The following is a 15155-nucleotide window of genomic DNA, read 5'->3' on the forward strand; positions in this document are numbered from 1 at the left end:
TAATCTGTCCTTCACCGACATGAAAATAAACAATCTTACTCGGTAAAATTTGCCACCCCCTCTCCCTCAAAATCAAATAGTTGTCCCCTAACAGGAGGTCAGTGTCGCTAAAAAATTGTCTTTATGTTTCATCGTACCTTGTAGATTTATATATTTTAAAAATACCCTTTTTTAAAATAAAGGTTAATCTTTTGATGTAACAGGTGTATTTGCGTTTTTTTTTTTAAATAATGGCTTCTTTATTAATAAAACAAACTGTTAATTCAAATACGTTCAAAGGAAAAAAGGTCAGATGAATCTTAATTATGTCCATATCGTTTCGCGATACCAAGTGAAAACAAATCAATCGCAATTTCTCGGGCCTTTCCGACAAGCCAAAAAACAACCACTTGTATTTTCCAAGCTTGCAGGAAAGGCCCGAGAAGATAACAAATAATTAAACGTTTTTTAATACTTCCAGTGTCGATCATTCGAATCGTAGTAAGCCTTCTTCACTAAATTACCAATTCCAACAAAAGTTATATGTAAGTATTGCATCGACTATACAAATCGTAAAAAGTCTTCATTATTTGTGATAAGTTGTTGCTTAAATAATATAACACTTAACTACCAATTCCAAGAAAAGTTGTAGCTAAATAATAATATACTGAAGAATTTTTAAAATAAAACAAAACTCATCGCAGATTTCTTTTTCATTGTGACGTCATAATCAAATGTGCACAAGAAAGTCGCCCAAATTATATAAATTGCGTACCCAGTTTTAACGACGTCAGCAAACCCGCGACCTACGTTAAACAGATAGATAAGTATAGAGGAAATTTACACTTCACACTAATTTTCCGAATTTATTCAGCACAAGAAAATTCAGCAATTAAGAGAAGTTCACGTTATTTTGTTTTATAATTAACTTGCAATCAGCACCATGTGTACAACAACCAAAATCTTTAACTGATCCTACTTCCCACTTTATTCTAGATTTTCCCGTTTTTTAATTGATGACAATATTCACATATGTTCAAACTCTTCAGACATGAATAGGAGGGTCCCCATCGCAGTGTTGTACTTTAATCTACCAAATAAAAAAAAGATTTTTTTTCTTAACATCAACAAATTATTTAAATAAATACGAATTTCCAAGTGATTTCGTTTTTTTTAAAAATTCCAAATCATATGATTTTTGACATACTCTTTTTACTTAATACAAAGATATACATTACAAACAAAAGTAACGAAAACAAAACAGAAAAAAAATCATATTTATTTAACGGTGAGACGATGAATCATGAAAACATTTGTTTAATTTCGTAATCTTAAATTATTCCATACCTCATCTACATATCCTTTAAAATGGTCAAATAAGCCTCCAGCACCGATAACAATCCCTGTCTGTCTCAAAAGAACCATTTCTGAAATCGATAAACAATCATGCATTTCCTTATTGTTAAAACACAGCATATGAAATACTACCTAAGTATAGAAAAAAGAATTGTTATTCAGGACAATTAGTAATCAAATATTACCACAAGATATGAATTCAAACAAATCGCACTCAATCTTACAAAATACACCCAACCCCCTCCTCCAAAGACGTTAGTTGTGTCATATCTTTAATCAGCATTCAAAGCAGCCTCCATTAATTTAGTCTTACCTTGAATATTCTGTTTTCTGTTCTCTTTATTGAGGGAGAAATTGATCACAGTCCCTTCACGATCAAAGCTCAACCTTACTTCATTTACAATATCGTCCTAGAATACAACGAAACACCTTTGAATATCATAGACACTACAGAATATAAAATGATATTAAAATGTTTTGAATTAACTCAAAACTTCTGTAACTGTAATGATTTACTTTATTTGCAATGCATACACCGGCAGTTGGCCTTAGAAATTACCATGAGTATGAGCGGTACATGTACAGCATTTATCCCTTAATTCTTACCAGGTATTTTGTTGGATGCCACCATATATATGTGCCTGTGCCAGCCGTTTGTGTTTGAGCCCCGATCACGTGGTTTATCCTGTCCAAAACAATGGCGACACTTGCTGTACATGATTTGTAATAGCAGTTTGAGAGGAGGACCTGATATTTCGTCTGTGTTTGTTGGTTGTCAGACTGCAGGGCGAGGAACTTAATTGAAATCACAAGACTTCTACTTGGATTAAAACAAAATCTAATTTATTTCATTGTTTGAAAAAAAGTATAATGTTTTCTTTATTGTCAATAAAATCAAATTTAATCAATATTACCTTATGTTGTTGCTCAGTCAGTGAGCAACCAAATTAATGCAATATTGCTACCTTTTACCTAACAATGTGATGTTCTCACATTTTGACTGTATAAAGGAGGAAAATTTATGTTATCTTGACAGAACGTTCCTCAGCTTCATTGGGTCAACATCCCAACCTTCAACAATAATATATCCTCCCCCTAAAAGTGACCTACTCCTTAGGTTCAACCAACCCCCAACCCCCCAAAAATGTGTCTAATCCCTTCACTTCATGACTTCCCAAAAAGTGACCCATTCATTTGGATCATGACGTCCTAAAAAGTGACCTACTCCTTTCAGTCATGACCCCCAAGATGTGACCTAGTCCTTTGGGTCAAGACTCCTCAAAACGTGAATTTATCCTTTGTTATGATTCCTCAGAAAGTGACATACTCCTTCGGGTCATAACTTTCCAATGAGTCCTCTGGGTCATGACCTTTGGAAGGGATAATAAACTTTTAGGTCAGAGGCAACTGCACACTTAAAGTTATTTTCATATAAGGGTTCCAAAGTTATAGCCTGGACACATTTTTTTTCACAATGTAAAACAGTTCTACTTCATACCCTTACACTTAAGAAAAAAGAAGAAAATAAGAGAACCACATTCGCTAATCAATTTAATCTTGATGAATTATGAACAATTATATCGAACCTATACTCAATGTTGGAGAACCGCCATATGTTCAGACAGCTGGAAATTCCGTCCAGTTCCATCATGCCATCGCCTTTGCCGGATATGACGACATTTCGTTGTGCCACGTGGATATTACGACCCGAGAAGTCTTTGAAGCCGTCAAGATTTCCATCTTGTCCTTTGTTAAACTTCAGATAAAGTTCGTCTCGACAATCTGATATTAACAAAGAAAAGAAACAATAAACACGTTCTGGAAAAAGTAATTAGGAGGGGAGGGGGGAGGGCGGAGTAAATGAATAATAATAATGCATAGCAAATATCTATACGGCATCTTCCCATTTGTAATCTTGAATTGTAGTCATTTTTTTTAAATCAGCTAAAATTATTTAAATCATCACATAAATTAAAGAAAATTCATGCATGCCATAAGAAAACGTACAATTGGTACTGATGCTCGGTCTCACAGATGTAACTAACACTGGACTTTTAGTGATGTGTTTGGTGCAGCCGCAAGCTGATTGGTCGAAAAAAGAACCTGGCGCGCATGGTCTTGAAATGTTTCGGCTGTGAACTTCCTCCAAGTATGATTTGCTATCATGTGGATCAACCCATTTTCTACAATCTAAGTATATGTAAAGATTCGTGCATGTTAATCAATTAATTTGAAGTACAAACACAAAATCTCAATTAAATGGTTAAAACCTGAAAACATCTATTCACATAATAAAAGATGAAAGTCATATAATATTTGACAGAGAATATACATCATGTGCGAATAAATAAATCTATGCATGAAAGATAAAATAGAACTTTACAAAGTTTGAAATGTTACCTCGGTTTGTGAGAGTGTTTTGTTTAGGTGGACATGGTTCACTACACGTTGGGTCTGGCACACAGCCTTGAGCGAGCTGGAATCTATGACCCAGAGTACAACAGACCGGAAGTGACGTTTTATTCAAACATGTCCAGAATCCAGAACAGAGTCCTTCCATTTTGTATGTGTATCCAGCAGAAAATTGTCTACAAGGATCTATAAAAACAAAAATAAATCATTGACTCCTAATTCAATGTGAAGATTAAATTTTAATACGGTTAATAAGATAAATATGCACATACCATTGTAACATTCGGCGTGAGTAGAATTAATGCATGTCAGACTTCTTTCGTCCCAGAAAAGCCCAAAGGAGCACGACTTAACATAAGTAACTGTCGCCCCGCTCACATCAGGGACCACTTCAATGTATTTTGTGCAGTCTGTTGTGTGTACTTGGAAATATCTGGATTCGTCCACATAACCTTAAACAATGAAAACTGATTCAAATCATTTGCCAGTTTGTTCCAGACTGAATTTAGTGTGTATAGTTTTAATCCTTGGTGACATTTGAAACATTCCAGTTGACTTTCACCATTAAATCATGGTCAAATTTTTTGTTGGAAAAGATTATACTTTGCATGCAAAACAATCTTCTTCTCAAAAATGTAGCAGAATCTTACTCAACTCAAAGTCACAATTCTCAGTGACTGAAATATACTGCCATATCATTTATGACGTAACGTATATGCCATTAACCAACTTTAACAGTTTCACTTGCCAGCCATATTGTGTGTGCTAAATAATCCCAAAATAAGTTACTCAAGTAGAAGTCATTTTAAAGGAATTCAACATAGGTCGCCGACCTACTTAAACTTCGAAACTCGTGAATTCAACGAAGAGGCAACCATCAAATTAAACCACTCTCTCCAACTCAAAATAATGTCTCTAAAACAAAATGTTCAAATCATCAAATCAAGTCCAGATGCCTTATGAGATTAACCACAAGCCAGTCACTCAAAGATCTACGTCACTCAAGAACTCAACTACTAAAAACTCTTTATCAACTATAAATTCACACAGTAAATAAAAAAAAACAACAACAACATTTCATTCAACTAAATTCAATGTATATAATTAACTTTCCACTTAAAGTAACTCAAGTCTTAACAAAAAAGGTTCCAAATTTAAAAAATAAATCATTTTCCAACTAAAATATGTCAGTCATCTTTAAGACATGCATATAATCTCCAAATCCAATATGTTACTCATCTACTCAGTTAAAAATAGCTCACCATCGTTCTTGCCGCTTGATTCTCCTATTCTATCAGGTACTGTAACAAAAATAAACAAAAAAATCTATGTGCTATCTATAACTTTTTTTCACGTTTAGTGTTCAAGTAAAAAAAAAAATGTTCAAAATCTTGCAATTATTGGATTTTTGCCATGATTTTTATGCTTGTGCATACATATGGTGATATTCCTGCCAGACGACTTTTTTTAATTATGGATAACCTGATTCCTTCGTATTTGTTCAAATCCAATGTTTCTAACACATTCACAGAGTGAGCTGTTAAGATCTTTAAGAGAGCAAAATAAAAACAGCAATGTATATAGGGCAGGACAGGTGTTATATTTAGAAATAATGATATCTTTCTTACTTATGCTAGACGTTAGGACTGTTGATCTTGGCGTTGATGATGGAGCTGCAACTACAATTTAGAGAGAAATGAACTCTGCTGAAAAAATGAGGAACCTATTTTAATAAGTATAAGATGTAGAAAGGCAATCTATACAGTATTCTTACTGGAACATAAGGATGACGACAGATTGAGAGGAAGGGCATCAAAATCCGAAACGCGCAGAGCTTGATCTTTGCTGCTGGCAATGTACTCCAATTCTGTCTGAAATGTCTTATCGCCCTCAATTCCAACAGCAAACACTTCAACTCCGTCCTGATGGACTCGTCTCGCTTCCTCTTTTGTTAAATACGGACTCACAGAAAGACCATCGGTAATCACAACTCCAATATGAGGTACTTCCGGTCTGCCTCTTTCCCGAAACATATCCCGCATGCGCTTTAATGCTTTATGCGTTCCTGTTCCGTCATTTGACATTGAGATGTTGTTTATTAGAAAATTCAGTACTGTTGGATTATTGACTTGTCCTAGTTCAATTACTTTACCAATAAATGTAGAAAATTCTATGACACCAATGCGGACGTGTTTAATGCCTAGATTGAACTGATCGACAATATCTGTTGTGAATTTTTTGACTTTGTTAAAGTTTTTATGCGTAACACTCTCGGAACCATCTAGAACAAAAACAATGTCCATTGGGTGGGGACATCCTTTACCTTGGAAGTCTGAAAAGAGAATTCACACTTCCAAAAAATTATTGAAACAATAAATTATTTAAATTTTGAAAACAAAACAAGGGTAAACGAATCAGAGAGGTTTTTTTTTTCAAATGCACAACTTACCACTCCCGTGTGCTACTCCCAGATGACATACACAGACAAGCAGTCCGACAACCGGACGCAAAGTAATCCTGTAATTGGTTATATGCATAAATTAGGAAAAAGAAAAAAAAACCGAAAAAGTAATTTTAAAAAACTTACATAAGAAGGTTGTGGGATACAATTGCATAGTAAAAATCACAGGTTAAAAAAAATCCTTATAAAGACGCAATACTGAATTAGATTAAAGGGGCTGCAGATGAGTATTATTTCCTTATGCATAAAAAAATCAAAGATTATTCCTTTTTAATGCTATTTTCCCACTCCGTTTAATTTTATGCGGGATTGCATTCCTTTGGTATATACTTATTTTTGTGAATGGACGCTGTCATTCCTGAGTTCATCCTGGGCTTCCATCAAAACTAACCATTTCCTAGCACATGACTTCAACACACTGTGTGCTAGGCAGGTTCTGCATTTTTGTTGTTCTAGTTAACATACTAGTATTTAATGTAAGTAAACGTGTTTACTTTTCAAGGCGTAAAAAATAAGTTTTCTAGATATGGGCAAGACTTATTTCCAATTCTTAAGCGAGAGTAGCACAACTTTCCCCCCAAAATTAACTTATGTTTTAGAAGTAAAGTACATGAATAAGGGAGGAGTTAATTTGTACTCAAGGTCTTGGTGTAACTTTCTCTGCTTACGCCTCTGTGAACGTTTTATAGAGAGTAAATATATCACCCCCCCACCCCCCCTCTACATTTTCAGTTATTTCAGCTAGAATATATACTTGATTGCTTTTTTCAGTTATTTATTATTATTTTGTATTATTCATGTTATTAATTAAAAGTAGCTTTAGTTCTCTATGATATAAATTTATCTATCATCTATGTTTATTTAACAAAAGAAAGGGGAACCAATGTTACAATATTATTTACTTTTTATGACAGACTGGTAATCGATTACTGAAACCCTTTTTTGTTTACCGACGCAACGCCGGATTGGACATTCAATATTTGTTAACCTGTAGTTCTGGATGATTATACATCTCATGCGAACATCCGAGAATAATGAAACACTGAACAGATTTTTATTTCTATGTTGAACACAACTCTTTCTCTGGTATATCCTTGTAATTTCATAAAAAGCTAATTATCCAAGTTTAATTAAAGTTTTTATCATTAATCGACTTTGCATCTAAAACAAAATGTATGCGTCATTCCTTTTTTGAGGATTAGTAAATGAAACTCGCTTTCACGACATTTCAGCATGGTATATTTTTCTTTATCCGGAAGTGATAGTCCAATTTCATACAATACGAGTGAGAAATTTTAAGCCTTTCTTCAAATCAATGAGCGGTAGAGATTTTAAGCACATACTTCTTTAGTTCTTCTGGGTAAAAAATTTCAGTAATGCATTGACTTTAATTTTCTTAGAAAAGAAATTACATTCATGCATAAAAGTCATTTTTCAATAAATCTGGCAATTACTTTTTTTAAAAATGGAATTAATTTTAAAAAACCCCAAAAACTTACATATTTGAATTATGTCCATTGGAAAAAATCGGAAATCCTTCAGAATGTCAGAGCGAAATTAATGCGTGGAGATTGTCCTTTTATGTCCCTTAAATCTAGCTGAGCGTTCATAATTATTGAAATTTATCATGTCCTTGACGCGGGACTAAGGTCAGATTGTTGATTAAAGAATCGGTTTCTTCCAAATAAATTTTTAAAATAGTAAAGGGACAAAAACACTTACTTGAAATTTTTTGGAAGAAAGAAGCTTTTTTAATTGGAAACTTTAAATAGGATTTAAAATTTTTTTAGTATTTTACAAATGATATATGTTTGATATATGTTCCTTAAATAATACATTGTAAATTGCATAAATTGAAGGCTAAGAAAACCAGTAGGTATAATTAATCAATGTCCTTTTAAAATCAGTATCCTAAAACAGGTTTATTTTGTTTCGAAATTCTTCAAGAAAATACTGGACGATTTTCAATTTCATATTTTCCTAAAAGTATAAGGTACATGTACCTTGTTGACGGGTAATATAAGTGGGTCCCTGGGGGCCACATACCGTGGTTATCGACTCTGTTTATCTCGGTTCAAAACAATAAAATCAGGATTCAATGACCACGACGTTAATTATTTCCTGTAGATCAAATACAGAGTTATACCCGATAAGGGAATAAATTTTTTATTGTATAGCAAGAGAATCTCTCTCAGAAATATCGCCTATATCCTGAATGGAATAAATACACTTCAACGCTGGGGCAACTATTAATTCTATTTTGTAGAGAAGTGACGACGCCATATTTTGTACGTTTCTTTGGTCTCTATAGCTCGGTGTTAATATTTTTCTCTTCTTTCCTATCAATGTTAGTGCATATGCATATACAGAAGAGTCACGATTTATTAAATTATATTTATATTCACTAAGTATTTTCTCCATAAATTCTAATAAAATCAATTGCTTAACACAATCAACTTCTATACTACAATGCGGTTATAGATCCGTTTTTATAATATATCTCTTAAGAAGTGTCAAAGGTCAATCGTTTCATGGCCCTTCCATCAATTTAACGTGCGAATTGATAATAATAAAATATTTTACCTGCATCCACTTTATAGAAATGATTTATACGGATATAAATATGAATAATTATCTCTCTTTGTTAATGCAGGGATAATAGTTGCAAGCATGAGAAAAATTTACACAATCAACCCATGTCAAAAAGATTACATTACTGTTCAATGGTCTTAAAAGCCGAGTACAGCCTTCCATCGGCAACTGGTGGCGCCCCAACATCCCAGAAATATTCTCGAAGGGATTTAAAGCAAGCAAACAAATATACAAGCAAATTAAACTGTGAAATATTATTTTATATCAATTACAGCAAGAGAAGACACTCCACGTTTTTTTTCTTTAAAAACATTGCATATATATATATATATATATATATATATATATATATATATATATATATAAGCACATTATACAACAACTCTTAAACTAACATAACTGCCCTAAGTGAAGAAATATTAATATAGAGAGCACAAAGAAATTCACTTTTAATAAGGATACCCACTTCCGCCCCAGCCCGGGGTTGAACTCTCGACCTTCGGAATCTGTCTCCGAGCAGTACAGGAACAGCGCGCTAGACCGCTCGGCCAACTAAGCAAGTCAAAAAACTTGCTTTCGATGCCGATGGAATTCTCGCGGCGCTGCCCTACACTACACGGTCATTGAGAATGAAAGTGAGATACAGTTATCTGGACATTGAAGTGGGTATCCTTATTAAAAGTGAATTTCTTTGTGCTTTCTATATTAATATTTCTTCACTTAGGGCAGTTATGTTAGTTTAAGAGTTGTTGTATAATGTGCTTTATAAATAAAAATTAATTTCGTTACAACGTGTATTGGTAACGATCCTCTAATAAAACTAATGTCCAAATAACTGTATCTCACTTTCATTCTCAATGACCGTGTAGTGTAGGGCAGCGCCGCGAAAATTCCATCGGCATCGAAAGCAAGTTTTTTGACTTGCATAGATAGCCGAGCGGTCTAGCGCGCTGTTCCTGTACTGCTAGGAGACAGATTCCGAAGGTCGAGAGTTCAACCTCGGGCTGGGGCGGAAGTGGGTATCCTTATTAAAAGTGAATTTCTTTGTGCTTATATATATATATATATATATATATATATATATATATATATATATATATATATATATATATATATATATAACTGATATATAACTAACACAGAGTGGGTACTGCAAATAATGATCATATATATATATATATATATATATATATATATATATATATATATATATATATCACTGATATATAACTAACACAGAGTGGGTACTGCAAATAATGATCATATATTAATCGTTAAAAAATACTGTATTATTTTCTTCCCTAAAATGAATCAAGATACAGCCAAAAAATAAATAAATAAAAAAATAAAATAAAAATAACAATCTCAATATACATATACATAAATTATTTCTTTTAACAGAAACTATTCATGCGAGAACTGTTGCAGAACCGGAAGTTGGGAGAGTCCGATAAACAGCCGATGGGACGAATGAAATCATCCTTATATTTGTCTTCATAGCCAAACGTCAAAGAAAAATTACACATTTCATCTTCATCGGCCATTCTAAAACAAAAAAGTAAGTTTGAGAAATGTTCATTTTGAAATAAAAATTTGATATTAACTATAAGACTTGATAGCAATTACTTTTAACTAAGTCATAGTTTAGATTCTCTATTTCTTTATGGTTGTGATCAGCAATACAAATCTGACTTACCCAAACTTGATAGGATGGGGCTTATTGTTAATATACAGACATCGGGCTGCCTAGGGAAGAATAATGTTTACGATTTTTGTAAAAAAAAAAAAAAAAAAAAAAAAAAAAAAAAATCATTAAAATAACTGCAGATTTAAAATGTATTCCAGACTGTTTTTCTGCTCGTCGGAAAAGATCGAGAAAATGCGATTGCATTAAAAAATGTTAAACGCGATGCAGTAAGTCTGGTAACATTGTCACTATTATTTAACAAAGCAAAGATTACATGATAGATAACTTCTGTCCTCTCAAAACATTCCAATACTTACTAGAATATCACCAGGATATATTGGAAGTGGGCCACCTGGGACGTTTTGGAAATGCTAAAATGTAATCAAATTTCTTTCAAAAACAAACAAAAAAAATAAAACAAAACAAAACAAACGAATAAAAAGGATCAAAATATTTTATTTCTTTTCAAAATGATTAGCTAACAATCATAAGACAATAGTATGAAATATAGATATATATATATTTTTAAAGTTCTGTTGTATTTTTTTTTTATATATATACTAGTAAGAAGCTGAAACCTTTTCCTCCCCGTTTTTGAGCTGACTTCCCAAAACTGTCCAGGTACCATTTCTTACGAGAAACCCCTCAACTAAGACCCCTAGATAGTAACACAACACTTCTATTATGTCAACCTTTCAAATCATATTTATCTTCAAATTTTTATCAATGAAAGTTTACTTTTTATAAAAGTATCATTTAATTTACTATTTGAAATTTTTAATTTTGATACATCCAATAAATACAGAATAATTTTATTTAAAGCACGTTGCCTATCACTTTCTTTGTTTTATTATACTTCATAAATTCATAAATTAAATTTATTTTGATTCTGTGATATCTATATAATTAAGTCACTGAATTACCATGTCCGTGTGTATGTGTTGTAAAAGTATAAAGCTGAACGGAAGGTTTCGTCCATTGACAGGCTGATTCGGCAAAGAATCCTGAAACACAATCAAAATATCTTCACTATATTTTGCTTTTATTAAAACATATTGAACGCATATGAATCTAAGCTACGTTGATATGAAATTGATTAACATGTGACATATTGTATTTGATGAATATACATATACTTTAGTAATATACATTATTTTTTTCGGGTACTTATAATTTATAGTGATTTTATTTCTAGCATGTCATACAAGCATAGTATAAAATTCCAAGAAAGGATTTAAAGTATCACTTGTACTTCGTATTAATGGCGTTAAATCAAACTGGAAAGGTCTGTTGTGAAACAAAAGGAAACAAAAGTTATAAAAAAAGTTATAAAAAGAACCAATATAAGAAATCCTATATAGTTTTTTTTTTATATATATCATATACATGTATATGTAGTTTTGCACCGGAGAAATGAATCAACAAATATTATACTTCCTCGGGACTGGTACCTAGACATTTATAATATATACATGTATACACTGGTATTTAGCCTACCCTTGTTTTTTAGCTTTGGAATATAACCCTCATTGATAAAGGAGTAGGTCTGATAATTAAGTGTTGACCTGAAAGTGAAACGATGGTGATTATGATGTAGACATTTTAGATTGTTTGCAACCATAAGTGGAAGTATTAATAATTCAGAAATATAAAATTTCATAAAAGAAAGAATTTGAATCTGAATTAAAAAATGTTTTATTTAAAATCCTTTTTCAAGTACTGGTATTATAAGACTGAGTTTTAGTCTGTTAATGTTTAGATTTAGAAGTTTTGATAACAGGAAAAAAATAAATATTCTCTTTTGTTTTCCCTTTTAAATAATAAAAAAATATCGTGTCAACAAAGTGCATGTTAACTACATAAAAGTCGTTTTTATGCAATTTTTTTTATTAATAAATTATGTTTTTTTTTTTTATTGATAAATAGAAAAATGTCAGTAAGACAGTACGTATGTTGGTAGTAGACAAGGCGTTTTATCATTATTATATTAAGTTAAAAAAAAAGAGAAGAAAATACCTATCATTATTTAGTCGAAGAGTGACATTTGCTATAGCACTGGTCGTGTCTGAAAAAAAAATGAAGCTATACAGTCAAAATATAATATATATAAAACGATTTATGATGAAATCGCTTAATAAAAGAGACCAAACATTGATTCAAATGGTACTGCATATGACTTGGTACTTCTTTCTTTTACTCTACTGTTCTAGAATTACAAGCTGCTTATAATTAACAGGAAATATGTTGCTTCATTAATTAATATTAATTTTCATTGAACATTGAACATATAGATATATATATTTTTTCTTTCAAAATCATAAACTTATGGCTTTTCAAATACTTTTAAGATTTATGATTAAGGCATAAGAAATGTGATAATTTTGTAATGTTATGATAAAAATATCGAATCAACAACATTTTTATCTGTTTATTTAAAAACAACCTATGAAAACTTAATAAAAAGAGGCAACACTTACTTTTTAGGGCATGTTTGAAGTGAACCTGTGTAACTATGTACTGCATAGAAGTTTCCTTTCCAACACGAACAGACAGACCTACAAATAATCATATATTTCCTCGCTCTTAAAATTTATTACCCCAAAAATTATATATATTAGAATAAATACATGTAGATAATAAAAATAAAATGAATTCGCTTTTAAACAATTCAACAAAGAACAGAAATACATGCAGAAATTCATCAAAAACAATTTTTCAAAAAATAATCAAAAACCTATAATGTATCATATATTTGGATAAAAATGTTTTAATGAATTTAAAAAAAAACACGGATTTAGCAGACAAGCCCACAAAAGAAATTTCTTCAAGCAAATTTTCAAAAAGCTAAAAACAATCACATTTTTGAAGGAAGGAGAAAACAAGTCAAAATTAGATGATTTTAATGTTAGTCTTAGCTGTGTTTTACCTGTAGGGAGGTTGTATTTCCCACTGTGTTTATTGCGAGCTTCCCATCCACCAAGATTGACTGCATTTCCCTGACAAACTTTTCCCTGAGCTGACGAGCAGTCCCTATAACATGTTCTCTTAGTATACATTGATAGAATTTCAAAAAGAATTTGTTTATCTTTTCAGTAAAAAGTGAAAGCGATGCTACATTTTATGTAAATCGTAAAGAATTCTGAATCATAAAAGCTAATGAACTTCCTGACAAATAAAAGTACATGCTTGACCTGTACTCACCATACTTGTTGATCAGAAGATGGTGCTTTGCACACGGAAAGAGATACGTGATGCGCATTTTCTTTGTCGACATTTAACTCTATACCGTCTTAAAAGAATACAAAAATTTGTCATTGAAGTATGAAAATTGGTTTTATCAAACATAATACTTGATATAAGTATATGATATTAATAGTTTTTCCTCTTATAATTTTTTTGAAAGGCATAAACAGGCCAGCTTTACTCTGACTAACCGACATTGATATTGTCAAATTCGTCCAACTTTCTTGCAAAACAGAAGTACTGATCAGCCTGAAAAAAGGTGAAAGAAAACTTTTTTTGCATGCAAGAATCTATATATAAAAAAAGTTACATTTGATACAGGAACTTCTGGAATTGGTAATTTCATGATGATTATTTTCATGTATTCAATAACTCTCTACCATCGGCTCATACATTCACCTCTGCCGTTGGCTCGCGTATATCACGATAATAAGCACGAGAAATAGTGCGTTTGTTTTGATTCATTATAATTGAATGTCTGAGCTAATGATAGTCCTTAAAGATAGATATTTACTAAATAGATGTAAAACTATTAGTTTAATTTGAAATAATCCTTGAAATATTATGTTTTTTACGTTATGTCAAAAATCTTGACGCGAGCCCATTGCAAATGTGTCTGAGAGAGGAACGAACGACAACTCTGCATAGGAGATTGGTATTAAATAAGTTATTTGCATATGCATAAAAAGTTGGAAGTAGTTGTACAAATAAATTAAAAGACTCTATCAACTGTCTGTCCGTCTCTCTGTATCTTGAAAAAAAGGAATTTCTTTATTTCACTGACCTTATTCGATTCTACAATTGGCAACGAAAACTTCATCTGCTGGTTTCCATGTACTACATACAGAAACGCTAAAATGACTAAGAAAGTACAGGTACTACTTACTCTGGCCATTCTAAAACAAATGAAATTTTCTTAAATGACGCTTATCTCATTGAGAGCACTTATAATACCTCAGTTGTGATTCTAGATTGTAGACATTACACACCTGGCATGACTCCCTGAGTACACAGAAGTCAATTGTAAACATTGAATAACAACTATTGGTTACCGAGTACTCTATTGTTCTCACCAAACTTGAAGGTCAAGGACAGATCTTCAAAAACGCTCTCTCCTTTTTGCAAAATTATTGAAATCTAAAAGAATTTTAAAATTAAAATCTCGTTCACTTTAAGCTAAATGTGGATAGGTTATCAAGAACTTAATTCCTTAAAAATGTCCAGACATGCTTGACTTTTACTCTCCATATTAGTTTTCAGACGATGGCGTTTTACACACTGAAAGAGACACTTGATGCGCATGGTGTTAACTATTTCCGCACAATTTTCAAAATCTTGTATAACATTATTGATAAAATCGAAGAAAGATAAAGGCTATATTCCTTAAATAAACAAAACACAAAGAAAATCATTTAATTTCCTGGG

General features: G+C 31.9%; 2 protein-coding genes and 1 long non-coding RNA gene across 3 annotated transcripts; all 3 read right to left on the reverse strand.

The window, feature by feature from the left end:
• Nucleotides 1-848: 848 nt before the first annotated feature.
• Nucleotides 849-6074, reverse strand: LOC133193360 (protein PIF-like). Its single transcript, XM_061329300.1, has 11 exons — nt 5522-6074; nt 5376-5426; nt 5010-5048; nt 4020-4199; nt 3736-3933; nt 3343-3525; nt 2922-3117; nt 1942-2152; nt 1649-1745; nt 1327-1406; nt 849-1069 (listed from the first exon to the last, which is right to left on the reverse strand). Exons 1-11 carry the CDS (start codon nt 6048-6050, stop codon nt 1025-1027), a joined length of 1809 nt encoding a protein of 602 aa, XP_061185284.1. The 5' UTR covers nt 6051-6074; the 3' UTR covers nt 849-1024.
• Nucleotides 6075-10187: 4113 nt separating this feature from the next.
• Nucleotides 10188-10860, reverse strand: LOC133193361 (uncharacterized). The gene is made up of 3 exons (XR_009721915.1): nt 10805-10860; nt 10497-10546; nt 10188-10345 (listed from the first exon to the last, which is right to left on the reverse strand). It is a non-coding gene; the product is annotated as an uncharacterized LOC133193361 (long non-coding RNA).
• Nucleotides 10861-11047: 187 nt separating this feature from the next.
• LOC133193179 (peptidyl-glycine alpha-amidating monooxygenase B-like) lies at nt 11048-14625 on the reverse strand. Its single transcript, XM_061329148.1, has 9 exons — nt 14515-14625; nt 13922-13979; nt 13689-13776; nt 13414-13517; nt 12965-13042; nt 12504-12552; nt 11985-12052; nt 11411-11491; nt 11048-11145 (listed from the first exon to the last, which is right to left on the reverse strand). Exons 1-9 carry the CDS (start codon nt 14623-14625, stop codon nt 11048-11050), a joined length of 735 nt encoding a protein of 244 aa, XP_061185132.1.
• Between the last annotated feature and the right edge of the window lie 530 nt (nt 14626-15155).

The sequence above is a fragment of the Saccostrea echinata genome, unplaced genomic scaffold (genome assembly GCF_033153115.1).
Source record: "Saccostrea echinata isolate AGI-Se365-2 ecotype Australia unplaced genomic scaffold, CSIRO_AGI_Sech_v1 ptg000027l, whole genome shotgun sequence".
Taxonomy (NCBI): Eukaryota; Metazoa; Mollusca; class Bivalvia; order Ostreida; family Ostreidae; genus Saccostrea; species Saccostrea echinata.